We start from the raw sequence: 21,473 nt of genomic DNA, 5'->3' as shown, positions 1-21,473 counted from the left end.
GTATGTGAATCTCCTTCACTGTTTGACTCACACAATATCATCTTGGTAGTCTTGTTGCTGACAATCACATAAATCTAATCTGAAGCCTGAACCCTGAGCATTGAGCTGGGTGCAAAATGCTGTGGGAAATCTGTAACGAGGAACTTCTGCGGCAGTTTCTGTATGTCCTAGTGACAGTTTTGCTTGGAACTTGCATGCTGATTTGCTAAGGACTGCTACTGAGTCTTGCCATCCAGTCGAGGTCTGTGCTTTCCCCAGTGAGGTTGGTCTAGGCTGCTTTTTAAGTACTTGTTCTGTGGCATATTGACTCTTCTGATTGCCACTGCTACCTGTGCAGGATCCGTTTCTGTCGATGATGGTCTTCCGTTCGGGTGAGCTGCCTGCTCCCCCAGTGGGTGTTTTCCTTAGTGCTGTATCTGTCTGTTCACTCTAGGATCATTCTGTCCTGGCAGAGGGAGGTGGTTAATATGCCTTCTACGTGATAGTGCTGGAGAGGGGTACAGTAGAGATTCACCACCATGCTGCCTGGGATGAAGGGTGTCAAGGGTGTCAATGTCAAGCAAAACGAAGGAGTTGGTTGTTGACTTCAGAAGGAGTAGTAGACTGCACGACTCCATCTACATCGGTGGTGCGCAGGTGCAACAGGTCAAAAGCTTTAAGTTCCTTGGGTTGAATATCACAAATGACCTGACTTGGTCTAACCAAGCAGAGTCCACTGCCAAGAAGGCCCACCAGCACCTTTACTTCCTGAGAAAGCTGAAGAAATTTGGCCTGTCCCCTAAAACCCTCACTAATTTTTATAGATGCACCGTAGAAAGTATTCTTCTAGGGGGCATCAGAACCTGGTATGGAAGTTGTCCTGTCCAAGACCAGAAGAAGCTGCAGAAGATCGTGAACATAGCCCAGCACATCACACAAACCAATCTTCCATCCTTGGACTCACTTTACACCGCACGCTGTCGGAGCAGTGCTGCCAGGATAATCAAGGACACGACCCATCCAGCCAACACACTGTTTGTCCCTCTTCCCTCCGGGAGAAGGTTCAGGAGCTTGAAGACTCGTACGGCCAGATTTGGGAACAGCTTCTTTCCAACTGTGATAAGACTGTTGAATGGATCCTGACCCGGATCTGGGCCGTATCTTCAAAATATCTCGACCTGACTTGCACTACCTTACTTTCCCCTTTTCTAATTTCTAATTATGATTTATAATTTAAATTTTTGTTATAGTTACTTTGATTTGTACTTCAGGGAGCCTGAAGCGCAGAATCAGATATCGCTGTGATGATTGTACGCTCTAGTATCAATTGTTTGGTGACAATAAAATGAAGTTATGAGAAGAGAATAGAGAGACTGTTTTCTCTGGTCAGAGGAGGTTAGCAGGAACAAGACTGAGATATTGAAAACTATGAGTGTTAAGAGTACAAGAAAACTGGGGTTATAGATTGAGGGTAAAGGGATCTGAGGTGGTCTTTTTCAGACTGACAGCAGTGGGTGCAGAGTTGCTGGCGGCATTTAAGAGCACTTGTTTCACCCTTGCACCCAAGTGCTGGAACATAGGGTCAGTACAAATGGTCAGCTGGACAAGGTGAGCCAAATGGCCTGATTATGCTCGTGAACTCTATGGAGCATCTATGTCTCATAAGGATAGATATTTGTACCATTGTATCATAGACAGGTGGAGAGGCGTATGTTGTATTGATTGACAACTGATTTTCAGAATGGGCTGAAACCTAGTTGTCTTTACTAATTCTACAGTCAGTTTTCCTGTCCAATGCATCATTATTAGCAATGTATGCAACAGAAGGAGCATTTCTGGGAAAGAAAATGTTTTTTTTTTGTGTGTGTGTGTGTGTGTGTGTGTGTGTGTGTGTGGTGAATTTGTGAGAAAGGGTGTGTGTGGATATACGAGTGACAGAGACAGTGAACATATGTTTGGGAAAGAGACAGTGCGTTTGTGTACAGGAAACAGTGAATGTCTATGTATTTCTGAAAAAGTGCATGTGTGAGAGAGGTTGTCTGTGAGAGGGAAAGTCTAAGAAAGAGGTAGTATGTGTTGTTGGTTTCTGATGTTCTTAATCCAAGATTCTTTTGGAGGGCAGGAAGGAAGGACAAAACATGCTGCTTCACAATAATTTAAGTGTTCGTAGAACGAAGAAAATCAAAAATGGCAGTACCAGGGGCAGAGACTTAGCAGAAGAGAGAGGAGAAGCAGAAAGAAGATGACACAGCCTCATGGTCATCTCTTTTTATTCTCCATAATTATGGAATGTACTGTTTAAATTTACAGATAACAGTCAACCAATCAGATAGCCCTATTCAAACAATGCAGCCCTGGAGAAACTTCCAGAGCTTTCCAGAATCCAGGGGCACTCTGAACAACTGCATGTACATACAGTGGGCACAGGAAAACATACTAAATAGTTACACGTATGTAAGTGTTATAACAATACGTGCAGGTAATTAATTGTTAAGATGCAAAGATTAGTAGGCATATTTGTGTTTTAACTATTTTATTAAGGGTCATCCTTTAACAAGTAAAAAAGATGTAAATTATGATAAGGCATACCAGGACAAATAATATGACATCTTCCCAGACGTAAATGAATCCAATCAAAGAAATCCCATCTATCAGATTGATGTATTTTAGTTACTTCTTTACGAGTATGATCAGCCAAATTAGCTATCTTTAGATTTGTCAGGTATGTAATTACAACACTCCTTGCCTAGAACTGCGCACATTTCCCCCTTAATTGCTAAGAGAGGATCTAATACCATACGATTTTGAAGAACCATTCTACGTAGCATGACCTTTTCTGTTGTTACTTTACTTTACCCAAGGCTTCGGCAGTGTGACTGCTTACTCTTTCTAAGGCTTTCTGCAAAGTTGTAAAATGGGAATAGAATTGATGGAAAAGGATCTCCTTCTGAAATGTCTTGTTTACTTCCAGACTCTGGCAGGTAAGGGTAAGGTGTATGTATGCCTCATGGCAGGAAAAACATACCCTAAAGAATAGGATCCTAAACAATTACACGGAAGAGAGATGTAAGCTCAATTTCCACACAAACAGTACATATTGTTCCATGACCTTAGATCACTTCTTATCACTTTACAAGAGCTCTGTTGGATTGTAATATTTTTCTGATGGATATCGTCAATGAAAATTTCAGTGTCATTACTTCATTTAGGACTATGTAGAGTGTAATTGCATGAACTATGCCCTACTGGAATGGTACCTTCTGAACTCAACCAAACATAGAAACATTGAAAAAGTACAGTACAATACAGACCCTTCGGTCCGCAATGCTGTGCTGAATATGTCCTTACTATAGAAATTACCTAGGCTTACCCATAGCCCTCTATTTTTCTAAGTTCCATGTACCTATCCAGGAGTTTCTTAAAGGACCCTATCATATCCGTCTCCACCATCGCCGGCAGCCCATTCCATGCACTCACCACTCTCTGCATAAAAAACTTACCCCTGACATCTCCTCTGTACCTACTTCCAAACACCTTAAAACTGTGCCCTCTCGTGCTAGCCATTTCAGCCCTGGGAAGAAGCCTCTGACTATCCACACGACCAATGCCTCTCATTATCTTATACACCTTATACTTCTTATACAGCTCTATCAGGTCACCTCTCATCCTTCGCCACTCCAAGGAGAAAAGGCCCAGTTCACTCATCTATTCTCATAAGACATGCTCCCCAATCCAGGCAACAACCTTGTAAATCTCCTCTGCACCCTTTCTATGGTTTCCACATCCTTCCTGTAGTGAGGCGACCAAAACTGAGCACAGTACTCCAAGTGGGGTCTGACCACGGTCCTATATAGCTGAAACACTACCACTCGGCTCTTAAACTTAAAAGGTAGTTTTTATAGTGAACACATGAAAAGATCTAATAGCTATGTCATGAACATTAGATGTGGATTTATCCCAGCATAAGACATGAATAGGTTCAGGTAGGATATTCCCTAAATCATGCTGATATTATTTATGTAAAATCATCCAGTTTAAGATGATATGTGGGGGCATGATCATTGTAGATTTATGTCTTCCTTGAGAATAATGAGTCATAGGCATAATGTCTACATCACCATTGCTGAGATGTTTAATAAAGAGGATACATGTTTGTTTTGTATGTGCAGGAATATCTAGCCTTGGTGAATATTTTGAAGTGTGTAGTATATGTTGACATAACCTAACAGCTGGAGGCATTAACAGCATCAGCAAATTCGTCTGATACTCATAAGTCTATGTTATGAGTTATCTCAACCGGCACATTATAAGTAGGGAGATTTGGTAAAAATTTAACAGCAAATAATATTAAAATAAACTGTATAATGTCCAGTAGTTGTTGACTTGCTTGAAGACTCCTGGCTGGTTAGTAATTTGTTCACTGTAGCCCAGCAGCGTAGGCACTGAGTCAGAGGTTACTAGCACGGTGCTTTTACTTTTACCACTTACTTTTACCTTCTGTGTTCACTGCTGAGTTGGAAATTAACAGCACTTCCCATCGAGCTCCTGGTGCTTCCTTAATCAGTACCCACTCACCAGGAATCAGGGTGTGTCCACCTTCTGTTGGATCACTCCAAGCAGCAGAGACCTGTTGAGAAGCAGACTGCACAACTTGGGTTAATTTCACACAATAACTCTCTGCCATATGTGTACATCGGTCTCTCTGAGATCGAGGGCTACCGGCAGTGACTTGGAGCACCTGGTTACCAAATCGAGTAGACGGTTTAGTTTTCTTGTTTGGGGTTGCTCTGATAATACACAAGACCATAGGAAGAGCTGTAGGCCATGGTACACCTTCCCCATGATACTTAGTCTCTCTGTGTTTCTATTCATTTCTTCGACTTGTCCTGATGACTCAGGGTGATGTAGACAATGAAAATGCTGATCTTCATATAATTCCTGACAAACACTCCCAGTGAAACGCCCTTCCTTGCTCAGGGTCAAAATGACTTGGCAAACCCCGTCTAGCAATGTACTCCTTGATCAGAGCTTTTGCTGTGTATGTGACAGTAGCTTTCCTTGCTTTCCTTGAAAACTTGTCCACTATTATCTGTATGTCTGAATATCATATAACCATATAACAATTACAGCACGGAAACAGGCCATCTTGGCCCTTCCAGTCCGTGCCGAACGCTTACTCTCACTTAACCCCACTGACCCGCACTCAGCCCATAACCCTCCATTCCTTTCCTGTCCATATACCTAACCAATTTTACTTTAAATGACAATACTGAACCTGCCTCTACCACTTCTACTGGAAGCTCGTTTCACACAGCTACCACTCTCTGAGTAAAGAAATTCCCCCTTGTGTTACCCTTTTGCCCCCAACTCTCAACTCATGTCCTCTTGTTTGAATCTCCCCTACTCTCAATGGAGAAAGCCCATCCACGTCAATTCTATCTATCCCTCTCATAATTTTAAATACCTCTATCGAGTCCCCCCTCAACCTTCTATGCTCCAAAGAATAAAGACCTAACTTGTTCAATCTTTCCCTGTAACTTAGGTGCTGAAATCCAGGTAACATTCCAGTAAGTCTTCTCTGTACTCTCTCTATTTTGTTGATATCTTTCCTATAATTCGGTGACCAGAACTGTACACAATACTCCAAATTCAGCCTTACCAATGCCTTGTACAATTTTAACATTACACCCCAACTCCTATACTCAATCCTTGACACTTTGGCAAAGTATTGCAGTCCAGTTGTACTGTAAGTGTTAAAGTGGACCAGGTGGGGCAGGAGCACTTAATTGTGGTAGCTTTTCTGCTATGTCATTCCTCTTTCAAGCATTTGTCAAACTTGCGTCCTGAACTTTAGATTCCACCATCATTGGGAGAACCTGTTGATCATCTTTTGTACTTCAATGTGTCCTAGGGAGTGCATCTGATGTGCCAGATAAGGAAGAAACATAGTTGGAGCTACTAGTCTATGACTAGTTCCATATCTCCATAATCCAAAACTGTCTAATGTTCCATAATTGTCCATCTAGAGCCATTTTTCCTAGTTAAAGCATTGAGTTTTCATCTCTATAATATCTTATAATGTGGAGTTAAGCTGTGTTTGCATAATTCCAGCTGTAGGATTCACTGCAGATTTCTCAGTACTCCTACTTTTTAAAAAACTTCTTTCCACGTTGCCTTTTCAACAATTTCATCCACAACTGCATTTCCAAGGCTTCCCATTGTTGTTATTTTGGAGTGGCTTTTACATTTTAACAGAGCAACATTTGATGGCAATTGTATGGCAATCATGAGTTCTTATGCTATTTGGGATCCATAAGGAATGCCCTTTGTCTCCACAAGTTTCCACAATCATGAACAACTCCAAAGGCGTTTGAAGAATCAGTGTAGATATGAACCGGTCTTCCCTCTGCCAATCCAATCAAAGCTTTTAGTTCTGCCTGTTGCAAAGGGGGCACCAAGAGCTGTCTGAAATGGAGCCGTTTGAATTCCTCTCTCAATCATTGAGGACCAAAAACCAACAGCGTACTGTTGGTCTCCACATTCTTCAGTTAACACTGCCATCAAGTGTTTTGTGGTGACATACAAGCTAAATAGTTTATGGTATCAGAGATTCTTAATGGAATCAGAGTCATAGAAAATTACAGCACAGAAACAGGTCCTTCAGTCCATCTAGTCCATGCCAAACCATTTAAACTGCCTACTCCCATTGGCCAGTACTGGAACCAGAGCACTCCATATCCCAATTAATACCTTGGTTAATGTAGGGGCAGTGCACAATGTCACCTTTAAAGTCTGAAACACTTTCAGTTGTTCTTCATTAAGAGTTCCAGGATCATTTGAGCATTTCAGCAGATTAAAGACTCGAAACACCCTACTACCCGGGGTTCATCACTGAGGACGTGTTCAAGTAGCACCAGAAGGTGTAGTCTACAACTAGTGGTTGAGCAATTGTCAATGGATCTGTCACTAGCTTGTCAATACATTGATTAACAATGGCTTCATCTTCAGTCCTAAGTCTCTTTACTCCCTTGGTGTTTATTGGAGCAAGCTGTGACGTGACTTTCAATCTTATTGTTTCATCACTGTCATCCTTACTTGAATCACTAGAGGCTGCTGTCGAGTCTGTGTTCTGTCCGTCCTGTAATTCCTCAAAGTTCAGAATCAGGTTTATTATCACCAGCATGTGACGTGAACTTAGCAGCAGCACTTCAATGCAATACATAATCTAGCAGAGAGAAAAAAATAAAACAAAAAAGTAATAATAAATACGTATATTGAATAGATTTTAAAACGTGCAAAAACAGAAATACTGTATATTAAAAAGAAGTGAGATAGTGTCCAAAGATTCAATGTCCATTTAGGAATCAGATGGCAGAGGGGAAGAAGCTGTTTCTGAATCGCTGAGTGTGTGCCTTCAGGCTTCTGTACCTCCTACCTGATGGTAACAGTGAGAAAAGGATATGCCATGGGTGCTGGAGGTCCTTAATATTGGAAGCTGCTCTTCTGAGACAAAACTCCCTAAAGATGTCCTGGGTACTTTGCAGGCGAGTACCCAAGATGGAGCCGACTAGATTTACAACCTTCTGCAGCTTCTTTCGGTCCTGTGCAGTAGCCCCTCCATACCAGACGGTGATGCAGCCTGTCAAAATGCTCTCCACGGTGCAACTATAGAAGTTTCTGAGTGTATTTGTTGACATGCTAAATCTCTTCAGACTCCTAATGAAGTAAAGCCTCTGTCTTGCCTTCTTTATAACTACCTCAATGTGCTGGGACCAGGTTAGATCCTCAGAGATCTTGACACCCAGGAACTTGAAACTGCTCACTCTCTCTATTTTTGATCCCTCTGTGAGGATTGGTATGTGTTCCTTCGTCTTACCCTTTCTGAAGTCCACAATCAGCTCTTTAATCTTACTGAGGTTAAGTGCCAGGTTGTTGCGATGGTGTCACTCCACTAGTTGGCATATCTCTCTTCTGTACACCCTCCCGTCACCACCTGAGATTGTCAGCAAATTTATAGATGGTATTTGAGCTATGCCGAGCCACACAGTCATGTGTATACAGAGAGTAGAGCAGTGGACTAAGCACACACCCCTGAGGTGCACCAGTGTTGATCGTCAGCAAAGAGGATATGTTATCATCAATCCACACAGACTGTAGTCTTCTGGTTAGGAAGTCGAGGATCCAATGACAGAAGGAGCCACAGAGGCCCAGGTTCTGCAACTTCTCACTCAGGATTGTGGGAATGATAGTATTAAATGCTAATCTAAAGTCGATGAACCGCATCCTGACGTAGGTGTTTATCCAGGTGGTTTAAAGCCGTGTGGAGAGCCATTGAGATTGTGTCTGCCATTGACCTATTGTGGTGATAGGCAAATTGCAATGGGTCCAGGTCCTTGCTGAGGCAGGAGTTCAGTCTAATCATGACCAATCTCTCAAAGCATTTCATCACTGTCGATGTGAGTGTTACCGGGCAATAGTCATTAAGGCAGCCCACATTCAATAGGTGGCACTGTCTTGGATGACTGTTTGACATCAGCTGAAATTACTCTGAATTTGGATGGGTCGCTGCCTCCAGGGACTGTTCAGTACAGGGGGGTTTCCAAGGGCTGACTGGCAGCATCACTAGCAGGACCGTCCACTGAGCCTTCAGGATGCCCTTCTTGATGTCCAGGCTGCACTTTCTCAGACTGACTCATTCTACCCAGAGCTCAGAACACCTCACTTCGAGTTGATTGCATCCAGTATGTTTCTTTTGCTTGTTTGTTTAATGCAGAAATTTGCTCTTTAGACTGTTTACTGTCTACTGCTATTTTGGTAGTTTATTGCAAGTTTTGCATTTCTTTCCTAATCAATTTGTGGAGGTCTTTACTCACCCTGTTAACTTTGTTATTCACTCCCTCAAACCAAGTGTGCAGACCTACCTTTAATTCACACATTCCAGTTTTATCCTTGCCCACAGGCATTCTCTGGATTTTGTCACCTGCTTCCTTAATAAACTTATATTTCCTGTGGATTATTTCATTATCTGTATCAAACTGAGAGGTTTTATTCAGGTAAGAGCATGTTGTATGTTTCATAACTTCGCCCATTGTTTTATCTACTTCTTGTTATTTTGACTGCAATCTTGAAATACTAATAGGTCGCAACCAAAATTTTAATAGCTTGTCTCATGCATGACACTGGCTTGCAAGTATTGTGCCTGACCACGTGAACATATTGAGTAATTTAGTATTTTCCCAGCTTCCCTAGTTTGCATGTGGCTCCACCGAATGCACACATTTAATTATTAACTCTCTACCAGCTTGCATATTTCATTTTTCTCTGTGCTCCAAAGGCTTACGCATGCCTTCACTGCTTGACATATTTAATTTTTACAGATTTTTTATAGTAGTTCTTCACTCCTAGCTCCCATCTGACGATGTATTTAAACCAGAGCTATGTTTTCTCTCAGACAACTGGAATTGGAGAGGTAGCTCATATATCTCTCATTTAGTTTAAGCACTGAAAATGTTAACTTCATCTGGGATTCTTCCAAGACCTTTAGTCTTTGCAACCATTCTTGCTGATGACACCAAAGTTTTGACTCTGATGTAAAAACATCCAAAGTTCTTTCCGCAGTCAGGAAGTTAGGAAAGAGGCACAAAACTCACTGCTTCACAATCATTGTAAGTGTTAATAGACTAAAGAAAATGAAAAACGCCGAACAGGGGCAGAGACTAGTACAGAAGAGGGGGAAGACGCTGAAAGAGGATGGCAACACCATGTGCTCAGCTCTTTTTACACTCGATAGAGAAGGTGCATTCCATTCAAACCTGCAAATAAGACTCACCAGTCAGATAGTTACCCTATTCAAACAATGCAGAATCAGAGAAGCTGATGTAAACATCAAGGAATGCTTAATCAAGTAATATATTTACAATACTGAAGTATTGAAACTACACTCCTCCCTGCCTAGCTATAAACTCTGACTCAATAGAGAACACATCTCAACTCAGATGTGTAACATATTGCTCTCTAGACTTACCAATACACACTTACTCTCTATACACAGTGTACTATACAACTCTATATGGACATCCACAGCACTGTCAAGTTTAAATTGTCCCACTTGGGCTGATTGAATCACTGTGGAGGATAACATATGGCATGACACACCTATACTATAGTGACTTGTCACAGGCAAGCTTCATTGGACAATGTGGATCATAATATGTGAGTACAGTACTGACATCACCATTTCCCTTGTCACTTTGAAATCCACCTCACACTGATTTGCCTATTGTCATTTCTTTCTGATTTGTAATAATGAGTTCAAGGGGTGGAGCACAGTAGGCAGGTTTGGCAGAAACCTGGCATAGTAATTGACAAATCCTGAAAAGGACCACAACTGTGACACGTCCTTGGCCTTAGGGCATCCACTACTGCTTTAATTTTCTCAGCACACTTGTCTAAGATCTTGTGTTAATGGTGTGATTTAAATGATTCACACTTGCTGTGTCATGCTCTGAGCCCATAATCTCCTAATCTTTTTAACACAGTCTTGAGATTTTGAAGAATAACTGAAACATTCTTAATTTTAATTCACTTCTGGTATGAGCCATATTGCTCACCTCCTTTTAGTTCTCACATTGTAAATCTCAAGGCTACACAATCCTGTGTCACTCATCATTACCAGATTTTTCATCAACAGTGTGCAGGTTAGTGCTCTTTCTGAAACGGCAACTTGACTTATCTTTTTCTCTACCCTGTGCAGTCTATTAATTTACGTCTGCATTTTCTGCAAGTTTCATCTTTAAACCTGCATTGGTCTGGTGTGTGTGAGCCCCTGCCGCAATGGTAACACCATTTGTTCGGCAAGGTGGGTTTATCATTTAGATGTTGCAATTTTGTTCACGTTCACTTTCATTCCTGACTACAACTCAATTGTGTCTCTGGTTTCTGTTTCCATTGATACAGTGATATCATCTGGCTCTTTTAAATGTGACTTGTGCTTTATTTAGGAACTGCTTTTGAATGCTTTCTTGTAAGATTCCACAAATGAAATGATCGGTCAGTGCATTATTAAGCCCATCATTGAACTGACAATGATCAGACAATTCTTCAATTCAGCCACGTATGCTGAAATAGACCCCCTTCCTTTTGTCACCACTTATGAAACCTAAAGCATTTTGCAATCAACAATGGTTTCAGTTCTAAATATTCCTACATTATGTTCACAATATCAGTAAAGCTAATTTCCTATGCAGGGATCATTTCCTATCATTTCTTATCCTTGCAAGCAGAACAAGTGCCTCACTTGCCCCTACACCTCGTCCCCAAACAATCCTCCAGGTGAAGCATCACTTCACCTCTGAGTCTGTTGGAGTCCTATGTCTGGTGCTCTCAATGTGGCCTCCTGTATTTCAGTGAGACCCGACGTAGATTGGGAGACCAAAGCTGATATAATATCAGTATAATATAATATCAAAACATATACAAAGCTGATATAAAGCACATAGGAAATGATCCCTGCATAAAGCAGAAAGTGGATAAGGTGGGGAGGGATGTGCATGGTGGTGGGATCCCGTTGGAGATGGCAGAAATTATGGAGAATTATGTGCTGGACACGAAGGCTGGTGGGGTGGTAGGTGAGGACAAGAGGAACCTTATCCTTGGTGGGGTGGCAGGAGGATGGGTTAAGGACAAACATGTGTGAAATGGAAGAGATGTGGTTGAGGCTAGTATTGATGGTGAAGAAAGGGAAGCTCCTTTCTTTGAAAAAGTGGGACATTTCTTTAGTTCTGGAATGAAAAGCCTCATCCTGAGTGCAGATGTGGCAGAGACAGAGGAATTGAGAGAAGGGGATGGCATTTTTACAAGTAACAGGGTTGGGAGAGGTATAGTTCAGGTAGCTGTGAGAGTCAGTGGGTTTATAATAGGCATCAGTGGATATGCTGTCCCCAGAGATAGAGACAGAGGCAACAAGAAGGAGGAGGGAGGTGTTGGAAATGGACCAGGTAATTTTGAGGGCAGGGTGAAAGTTGGAGGCAAAGTTGATGAAGTCAACGTGCTCGGCATGCGTGCAGGAGGCAGCATGAAGGCAGTCATCCATGTTGCGCAGGAAAAATTGGGAGTAACACCAGTGTAGGCTTGGAACACAGACTGTTCCACGTAGCCAACAAACAGGCAGGCATAGCTGGGACCCATGTGAGTGCCCATGGTTATACTTTTTGCTTGAAGGAAGTGAGAGGAGCCAAAGGAGAAATTATTGAGAGTGAGGACAAGTTCCACTAGGCAGAGGAGAGTGGTGATGGAGGGGAACTGGTTAGGTCTGGTGTCCAGAAAGAAACAAAAAGCTTTGAGGCTTTCCTGGTGGGGGACTGGTGTATAGGGACTGGACATCCATAGTGAAAATAAGATGCTCAGGGTCAGGGAACTTGAAACAATTGAAAAGATCAAGAGAGTGAAGTGTCACAGATGTATGTAAAGGGGGTTTCTTCTTTTTCCTTTGTTACTGTGTATGTAATCAAAAGGGCTTCTTTGTTTTGTTAACTAGCAGGAATGCCTCTTTGTTGTGAGAGAGTGCTGGGAGAATTGTATTCCTTTGTAAAAATGGGGATTAATGTTCTTTCTTCTGAGTCTGTAGGCTGTTGTTGACGGGCTTTTGGGGAGATCGGCGCAAGGGGGTTGAGAGAGAGGACGCAATGCTGTAAGCTGGGTGAGGAACAGACCCCAAGCGGGGGTCCGAGGCCAGGAGGTACTCCGAGGAGGGGGGATGAAGCTAGATGTGCTTGTTTGACCACTCGGAGGGTCCTGAGCTGCGAGTCGAGGAGTTTGGAGGGGATCGAATGGTGGCCAGAAGACTTCAGTAATTGAGCTCCAACGGTTGTGCACGAAGTGGTTTGGACTTTGATAAGTTTGGCGCCTTTTCTTTATTTTTTCTCTTCATATATACTGTACCATTATTAATCACTTAGTTATAGTAACCTTTTTAAATTGTACTTATTTAATCGCTTATGGTGTACTGTCTGTTTTTGGGTGAGGCAGGGACATCACACAGCATCCACACCAGCTGATTACCCGGTTTGGTGGGGCCGAAGGCTGCTCCCCCTAGACGAGAATGAGCTGAGCAAGCCTGAGGTGACCCAGGGGGTTACATTGTGGGGGCTCATCCGGGATTGATTTCTGTGGAAGCTGTGTGATCACCCTCTTTGGATTGTGTCTGCGGCAAAGAGCTGGTGTGCCTTTGTGGGTGTGCAATTGCTGGTTATCTCTGCATGTGTGTTGGGTGGGGTGGCTGCTGTTGGTAGTCCGGAGGTCGTTGTTCGAGTTCTGACTAGCGCTGACGAAATGGTGGTGGGACCGTGGGTTGTCTGTACTGTTTGGAGAGTGAGGAGTGACAGGTTGGGATGTTTCAGCAGTGGTGGGCTCTGCCCGGTTGTTGAAATAATGTCCAGCCCCAAAGGGGCGGAAGCGTGGGCGGAGCAGACCCCTTAGTTGTTGTGTGAGTGGCAGTGCTTGGCTGAGGGTAAGCAACAGGGACGGGTTGAAAGTTTGAGTAGGCGGGCTGGTGACATTGTTAGAACTGTCGGGCACAATCACCTCGAAGTGACAGCTGCCAGTTCCAGGAAAGTGTGGGAAAATGCGTGTGGTTCGACTGGAAGTCAAATGCTGCAGCTGGGGGGCTTATCATATCCGTGGCAGGAGATTGGTGGAAAGCTTTAAGGGTATCCCTTTTGCCTAGGGGGGCAGATAAATTGCTTGTGGTGCCAAGGGGATCTGTCAAGGGGATCAGTTGTTCCGTTGATTCGAGAGGTGTCGGGAAACTCCTGGCCCAGTGGGGGAATGGCTTGGGGTCTCTGGGGGAGCACGTTCCCAGCAATGTAACAACGAACTCCTGAAAGGAGCAGACCCTATTCCAGAAGGCTTAGAGGGACCAAGTGCACAGGTGTTGTTACGGATGGATGGAAGTCAAGTTAAAGCCATCCTTGGCACCGGGGCGCCGGTTAAGTTGCTGTACAGTTTGTTTTATAACCGTTATTGGAAGCATTTACCTGTGATGACATTGAGGACACTGGAGATTTGGGGTACCAGTGCCGGTGATTATCCAGACGACGGTTGTTGGTCAGTGAAAATGGAGTTCTTAGAGGCAAATGTGGAAGAGACTGAGGTTCATGAATCATTAATGCTGATGTGTCCGGACCCTGTTGAGACGGGCAGCGTTTCTGTTCCAGAGAGAACCAATATCCTGCTGGTGTGCTTGGGGGCCTGCCTGGAGGAGGCGGGTGAGCGCTGTTTGGAAGCATTGTCGATGCACCCAGAGGTTCGAGCTGCTTGTGCGGACGTGTGTAGCAGCATTGGGCCGATACCGAATTCAAACAAGAGCCAGTGGTGGTACGGCCTGGGGGAAGTCTCTGAGGGTGAGACCCTCTTAGTGGGCGCTGCGAAATACCACAAGGGAGGGGAGTTGACTGCTGAAGACACCTCGGAGAGAGAGAGGTTGCGGCGACTGGCCCCTGAAGCAATGGAAGACGTAGGCAGCGTGTGTGTGGATTACAGTGCGTTGAAGAGGCGCACTGTCAGTGACCAGAATATGGCCCTGAGGGCCAGAGAGGCGATGGCCTGTCTGAGTGGTGCGATGTGGTTTAAGGTGCTGGATCTGAGGAGTGGATGTTGCCAGATCCCGATGAGTGGGGCCGACAAAGAGAAGACGGCCATTATAAATTCCCTAGGAGTCTTCGGGTCCGAAAAGATGCCACAGGGCATATCTGGAGCCCTTGCAACCTTCCTGAGGGGCAGGTGGAAGACCATAGGGGATGTGGAGGCGTTTGGAGTTTTGGTGTATGTGGATGATCTCTTGGTATTTGGATTTGCCTCAGGAGAATATGAAGTGAGGTCGTTGCAGGAGCAGCTGAGAACTACCGAGTTAAAGTGTTTTCTGGACACGTACCAGGGCTGGCGAAGGTCGCAGCTCGTGAGTGACTGTCTCTACGGAATCAAGTTTGAAATGAAGACGGAGAGACTGGAGAAAGCGATCTGGAACCATTCGGAAGACTTACAAGTTGGAGAGAATGAAGAAAGTTGTCTGATTGAGGGCAATAGCAAACTGAGAACCTGGAGAGGGGAGTTTGCGGAGGTGAAGAAATTACAGACAAATCTCCGAAGAGAGAAGGGGAAGCTTGAAGGGAACCTGAAGATGACCATCGACAGTTCAAATGAAGTGCAAAACCTGAAAGTTGATCTGGAAGAAGTCATGAGGAAGAAAAAGCTGGAGAGAAGTGCAGTGAATACTGAACAGGAGGCTGAAGAGACTGCAGGAGCAGTGCAGGCCACGTGTTTCCATTTGGAGAAGATCAAACAGCAGCTACCGATCGCAGAAATGAGGAAGAATACAGATTCGATGGATGATGTGCTGGATGTGTGGTACATGCTGCCTTTTGCTGACTTTCCCTCGATTGAGGAAGAGACCTTTGACCCTTCTCCCATTGAGTCAGGTGTAGCGGGGAGGGTTAGCTGTGTGCAGTGTGGGGCATGAGTGAGAGGTTGAGAGAGGAGTTGGTAGTGGGCCCAAGGTATCCCCAGTTGTGTCCGAGCCTGAAGGGTTTAGGTGAGGGGGTATGGAGGTCTCAGAAGGGTTAGGGGACTCCCAGATAGTTGGCCTAAGTAGCGCCTGAGGAACAGAGCATGAGGTTTACCATGTGGGGAGGAGATGTTACTATTTGTGCTTGGGTTACGGTGTGTTGGCAGGAAAGGTGGCGAGTTATTTAATAGTCATGAGGACATGACTTTTATTTGGTGGGGGAGAGTGTAAAGGGGGTTTCTTCTTTTTTCTTTGTAACAGAGTATGTAATCAAAAGGGCTTCTTTGTTTTGTTAACTAGCAGGAATGCTTCTTTGTTGCGAGAGAGTGCTGGGAGAATTGTATTCCTTTGTAAACCAAATGGGGATTAATGTTCTTTCTTCTGAGTCTGTAGGCTTTTGTTGACGGGCTTTTGGGGAGATCGGCGAGAGGGGGTTGAGAGAGAGGACACAATGCTGTAAGCTGGGCGAGGATCCCCAAGCGGGGGTCCGAGGCCAGGAGATATTCTGAGGAGGGGGGATAAAGCTAGATGTGCTTGGTTGACCACTCGGAGGGTCCTGAGCTGCGAGTCGAGGAGTTTGGAGGGGATCGAATGGTGGCCAGAAGACTTCAGTAATTGAGCTCCAACGGCTGTGCACGAAGTGGTTTGGACTTTGATAAGTTTGGCGCCTTTTCTTTAATTTTTCTCTTCATATATACTGTATCATTATTAATCACTTAGTTATAGTAACCTTTATAAATTGTACTCATTTAATCGCTTATGGTGTGCTGTCTGTTTTTGGGCGAGGCGGGGACATCACACAGCATCCACACCAGCTGATTACCCAGTTTGGCAGGGCCGAAGGCTGCTCCCCCTACACAAGAACGAGCTGAGCAAGCCTGAGGTGACCCAGGGGGTTACATGTAGGTAGGAAGGGACTGAACCAGGGGGTTAAAACTGAGTTGAAACATGCAGATATAAATTCAGTGAGGCAGAAATAAGCAGAAAAAATGGGCCTACCTGGACAGGCAGGTTTGTGGTTCTTGGGTAGGAGGTAAAAATGAAGAGGTGTGTGGTGTAGAAACTATGAGATCGGTGGCTGAGGACGGAAGATCCCCAGAGTCAATAAGTTTGGTGATGGTGTGGGAGACAATGGCTTGGTGCTCCTCAGTAGGGTCCTGGTCGCAGGGTAAGTAAGAAGAGGGGTCTAACAGCTTTCGCTGGGTAGAGGTCAGAACCTCCCTCTGTTGCCCTCTGAAACCAAGCAGCATCATCTCATGCCTCCTGACTTTCTGAATGATTCTACCTTATCAAATGCCTTACTAAAATTCACATGCACCACATCCATTGCTCTACTGTCATCAAGTTCTGTCACATCTCTGAAGAGTTCAGTCAGACTTGTGAGGCATGACCTACCTCTCACAGAACCATGCTGACTATCCCTAAGCAGACTATGCTTCTGCAAATGTTCGCAAATCCCATCTTTAAGAATACTATGCAATAGTTTGCTCACTACAGATGCAAGATTATAATTCCAAAGATTATCTCAGTTAAATTTTTTGAATAAAGGAATAACACTTGCTTGGGGTTTTCCTTCACCCTACTCATCAAAGCCTTCTCATGTCCCCTCCTAGCTACGTCTGAATCTCCTTTCTGGCCACCTTGTATCTCTCAAGAGTCCTAAACCTTAAGCTGCTTCTTTCTTCCTCTTGCTAGTCAGCCATGGTTCTTTCAACTGACCATCCTCTCCCCTCCTCAATGGGACAATAAGAGTGAATATCTGTGTGAGAGCTTTTGTACATTTGTAAGGGAGAAAGTGTTTGTGATTGCATATGTGTGTATGAGACGATATCTGTGTTTTTTATATGAAAATGAAAAAAAAGTGAGAGAGAGACCGACAGAGTGAGAGTTTGGTTTTCATTCAGTGCATGGAGAGGAAATAGTGGGATTCAATTCTTTTACTTTGCTTGGACGTACAGTTGGCTGTGCTCCATTTTTATACCATGTGTAATGTGCAGAGGATTGCAGTAGCTGTATATATCTAAAAGACGGTTTCCATTATAACATGATGTGACACGAATATACAAAGGAACAAGATTTGTTTTAATAATAGTGTAATACTTCGTGTCTTTCTGCATCACACAGGACTACAGTTTGAATTTATCAATCCTATCTTCGAATTTTCGAAGTGTATGAATGACCTGCACTTGGATGATGCTGAATACGCTCTGCTAATTGCCATAAATCTCTTCTCAGCAGGTATGGATCTTGTGAATAACTACTTTTAAGGGGTGAACTCCACCCCCCCCCCCCACCAACCTACTGGGATTTGTCACTTTTGCCATGAAATTAATGAGTGCTTCTCTTGTGATTTCAATAATTATCAATGTCCTTAGTGAAAGAGCAAAAATCAATGGAAGTTAAGACTAGTCTTTGTTTGCCCCTCCCTCATTAAATTGAAGCTTTTGTCTCTGATTTTCTTGTTGCCAGACCTTATGGGCCACACATCTTGCACTTTAAAAAGTAGTCTGTTTTTCTGCCTGAGCTATCCCCTGGGCTGAAGGCTGACTTGTTCTCTGGACTTTGCCACAGATGGGGCTCATGGTGCTTAATGGAGTAGGTGGGTCATTTTAGATCTTGTACACCTTTCTGCTGCATGTCTTTCTGAATTTTCAGGGGCTCAGTGGCTTTCTGGACTTGTCTCTCCTGTTTTTGAGTTGTTACATGGAAGGGAATTCTGAGAATTGGGCAGGATGTTCCCCAAAGACACTATGGAAAGAAATGGATGTGCAGATGCAGCGGATTATATTAGTTTGCAAATGGTACCATTCACTGATGTACAAAATGAGATCTTCACATCAGCTTTGATAAAGAAAGATGCTGTTGAAGCCTCAGTAAAGGACGAAGTTCCCTTTATTCCAACTCTTGGCCTCCTCCCAATCAGTCAATCTGTAATATATGCTAGTATCTTTCCAGTAATACCATGGGCTCTTATCTTGTTTAACAGCCTCGTGCAGCACCTTGTCTGTTTGCCTTCTGAAAATCCAAGTACACAACATCCACTGATTGTCTATCCTGCCTGTTATTTTCTTAAAGAATTCCAACAGATTTGTCAGGCAAGATTTCCCCTTAAGGAAACCATACTGACTTTAGCCTATTTTATCGTATGCCTCTAAGTGCCCTGAAACCTCATCCTTAATAATGGACTCCAATATCTTCTCAACCACTGAAGTCCAGCTAACTGGTCTATAATTTCCTTTCTTTTACCTCTCTGTCTTCTTGAAGAGTGGATTCATGAGATATCATTACTTCAGCTTCCATAATCTCTTCAGCTACCTCTTTCAGAACCCTGGCGAGTAGTCCGTCTGGTTTGGGTGACTTATGTATCTTTAGTCACTAGTGGTGTTCCGCAGGGGTTGGTGTTGGGACCACTTCTTTTTATGCTGTATATCAATGATTTAGATGATGGAATAGATGGCTTCTTTGCCAAATTTGCAGATGATATGAAGATTTGGTGCAGGTAGGGTTGAGGAATTGCATATGATGCAGAAGTTAGATAGATTAAGAGAATGGGCAAGAAAGTGGCAAATGAAACACAATGTTGGAAAATGTATTGTCATGCATTTTGGTAGAAGAAATAAATGTGTGGGCTGTTTTCTAAACAGGGAGAAAAACCAAAACTCTGAGATGCAGAGGGACTTGGGACTCCTTGTGCAGAACACCCCGAAGGTTAACCTGCAGTTAGAGTCAGTGGTGAGGAAGGCAAATGCAGTATTAGCATTCATTTAAAGATTAGAATATAAGAGCAAGGATGTGATGCTGAGGCTTTATAAGACACTGTTGAGGCTACATCGTGAATATTGTGAACAGTTTTGGGCTCTTCATCTAAGAAGAGATGTGCTGGCATTGGAGAGAGTCCAGAGGAGGTTCACAAGGACGATTCTGGGAATGGAAGGGTTATCATACAAGGAATGTTTGATGGCTCTGGGTCTGTACTCACTGGAATTTAAAAGGATGGGAGGGGGCGATCTCATTGAAACCTTCCAAATGTTGAAAGGCCTAGACAGAGTAGGTGTGGAAAGGATGTTTCCCCTGGTGGGGGAGTCTAGGATAAGAGGGCACAGCCTCAGGATAGAAGGGTGTCCATTTAAAACAGAGATGCAGAGAAATTTGTTTAGCAAGAGGGTGGTGAATTTATGGAATTTATCACCACAGGCAGCTGTGGAGGCCAGGTTGTTGGGTGTATTTAAGGTAGAGCTCAACAGGTTCTTGGTTGGTTCCAACCTTACAGGGAGAAGGCTGGAGAATGAGGCTGAGGAGAGAAAAATAGCATCAGCCATGATTGAATAGTGAAGTAGATTTGATGGGCCAAATGGCCTAATTTTTCTCTTATGTCTTATGGTCTTTAGATCTTCCAGCTTCCCAATCACTTTCTCCTTAGTAACAACAACTACATTCACTTCTGCTCCCTGACACTCTCAAATTTCCTACATACCGCTAGTGTCTCTCACAGTGATGACTGACACAAACTACTGTGGATTACGATTAATTGGGCCATCAGTTAATTGGGGCAGCCACTTACTTGGGACAAGTCTTAAAAAACAAAATCTAATTGAAAAAATAGCTGGGATTCCCTTTGTTTATTCAGGACTCTATGCCCCTTAATTGGGGCAGGAGACTGTTGCTAAACATTTCTATCTAGTCTCAGTTGCATGTACTCACTTGGTCATTAGACAATACACTGTGCTTTGAGGGAATAATTTTTAAATAGCATCAGTTGCCTGTGTTTCTGTTCAAAAAGCAGTGATTTTTGTCATTGATTGTTCACAAGAGATACACAGTATAACATTTCAGAACTGTTTTGCTGGCTGTGGTTTCAAGTATTCGGGCTTGGAGATGTCACAAATGGCCAGGAGTGAGAATGAAACCATTTCATAAAGTCAGGAACTACGAAGAATTTGAAGGTATCGACAGTCACCTTGAATGTTACAATGAAAATGAAGACTTAGAGAATGCAATCGTTGCGTGAAGGCAGTTCATTATCTGCAGTAGGTCTCTGCACTGATACTGTTCATTTACAGTCAATCAAAAGAACATGACAGAGTAAATTCCTCTGTTGATAATTATTAGGATCTAATACAGTGTTTTAGTACTGTAGTAGTATTGGTAGTGTTCTAGTTGGTTCTATATTTCATTTAAATGCATAATTTGTTACTCAGTTAAATCTACTTGGTCTTTTTTAGTGCCTTTTTAAGTATGTATTTCCATGAAATTTTGGCTAATTTGGGCAGGTGCTTAGTTGGATCAAAAAGTATTGGTCCCAATTTATCCCAATTGACTGAAATCCATTGTACTTATTAAGTTTGTCCGTCATTTCTTTGTCCCTATAACTATCTCTCCAGCATCATTTTCTAGCAGTCTGATATCAATTCTCACATCTCTTTTCCTCTTCAAATACCTGAAAAAAGAAAAAAAAAACTTTCTCTTATATTATTGGCTAGCTTACCTTCATATTTCATCTTTTCCCACCTGATAGCATTTTCTTGTGGTTTCTGTTGCTTTTTAGAAATTTCGAATCCGCTAACTTTCCACTAATTTTAGCTCTTTCCCTATTAGGCAAGGTGGATTAGTTACAGCTTGTGGATAGTCTGGAGAAGCTGGGTTACTCTGTTTGGAACAGTAATCTTGAACGGTATAGACAGAAATAGGTAGCAAGAAGTTGTTTCCACAGGTGAAAGGACACAGTCCAAGGGGCACAATGGCAAAGGTGGGTTGACAGTGCACTGCCAGAATTAACAAGTGCAATTGTAGCATTCAAAAGTTATCTAGATAAGTAACTGAAAGGACGGAGTGTGTAAGGCAAAGGAGAAAGGCTGAGGTACGCCACTTGCTTTATTGCTTTGACGTGGAGCCAGACCTTTTCCCATGCTACGAATAAAGATGAAAGGATTATGTT

At 43.3% G+C, this 21,473-nt stretch overlaps 1 protein-coding gene across 1 annotated transcript in view; it reads left to right on the top strand.

The window, feature by feature from the left end:
* Positions 1-21,473, top strand: part of LOC132396381 (oxysterols receptor LXR-alpha-like) — a 201,725-nt gene that overhangs the window by 108,539 nt on the left and 71,713 nt on the right. The window contains exon 8 of the mRNA XM_059973907.1: positions 17,663-17,776. Within this exon, the coding sequence (XP_059829890.1) occupies positions 17,663-17,776 (114 nt within the window). The remainder of the gene's footprint in view (positions 1-17,662; positions 17,777-21,473) is intronic.

Source organism: Hypanus sabinus, chromosome 7 (assembly GCF_030144855.1).
Source record: "Hypanus sabinus isolate sHypSab1 chromosome 7, sHypSab1.hap1, whole genome shotgun sequence".
NCBI lineage: Eukaryota > Metazoa > Chordata > Chondrichthyes > Myliobatiformes > Dasyatidae > Hypanus > Hypanus sabinus.
Note: the sequence above shows the minus strand (reverse complement) of the source record. Positions and strands in the feature narration are given on the sequence as shown.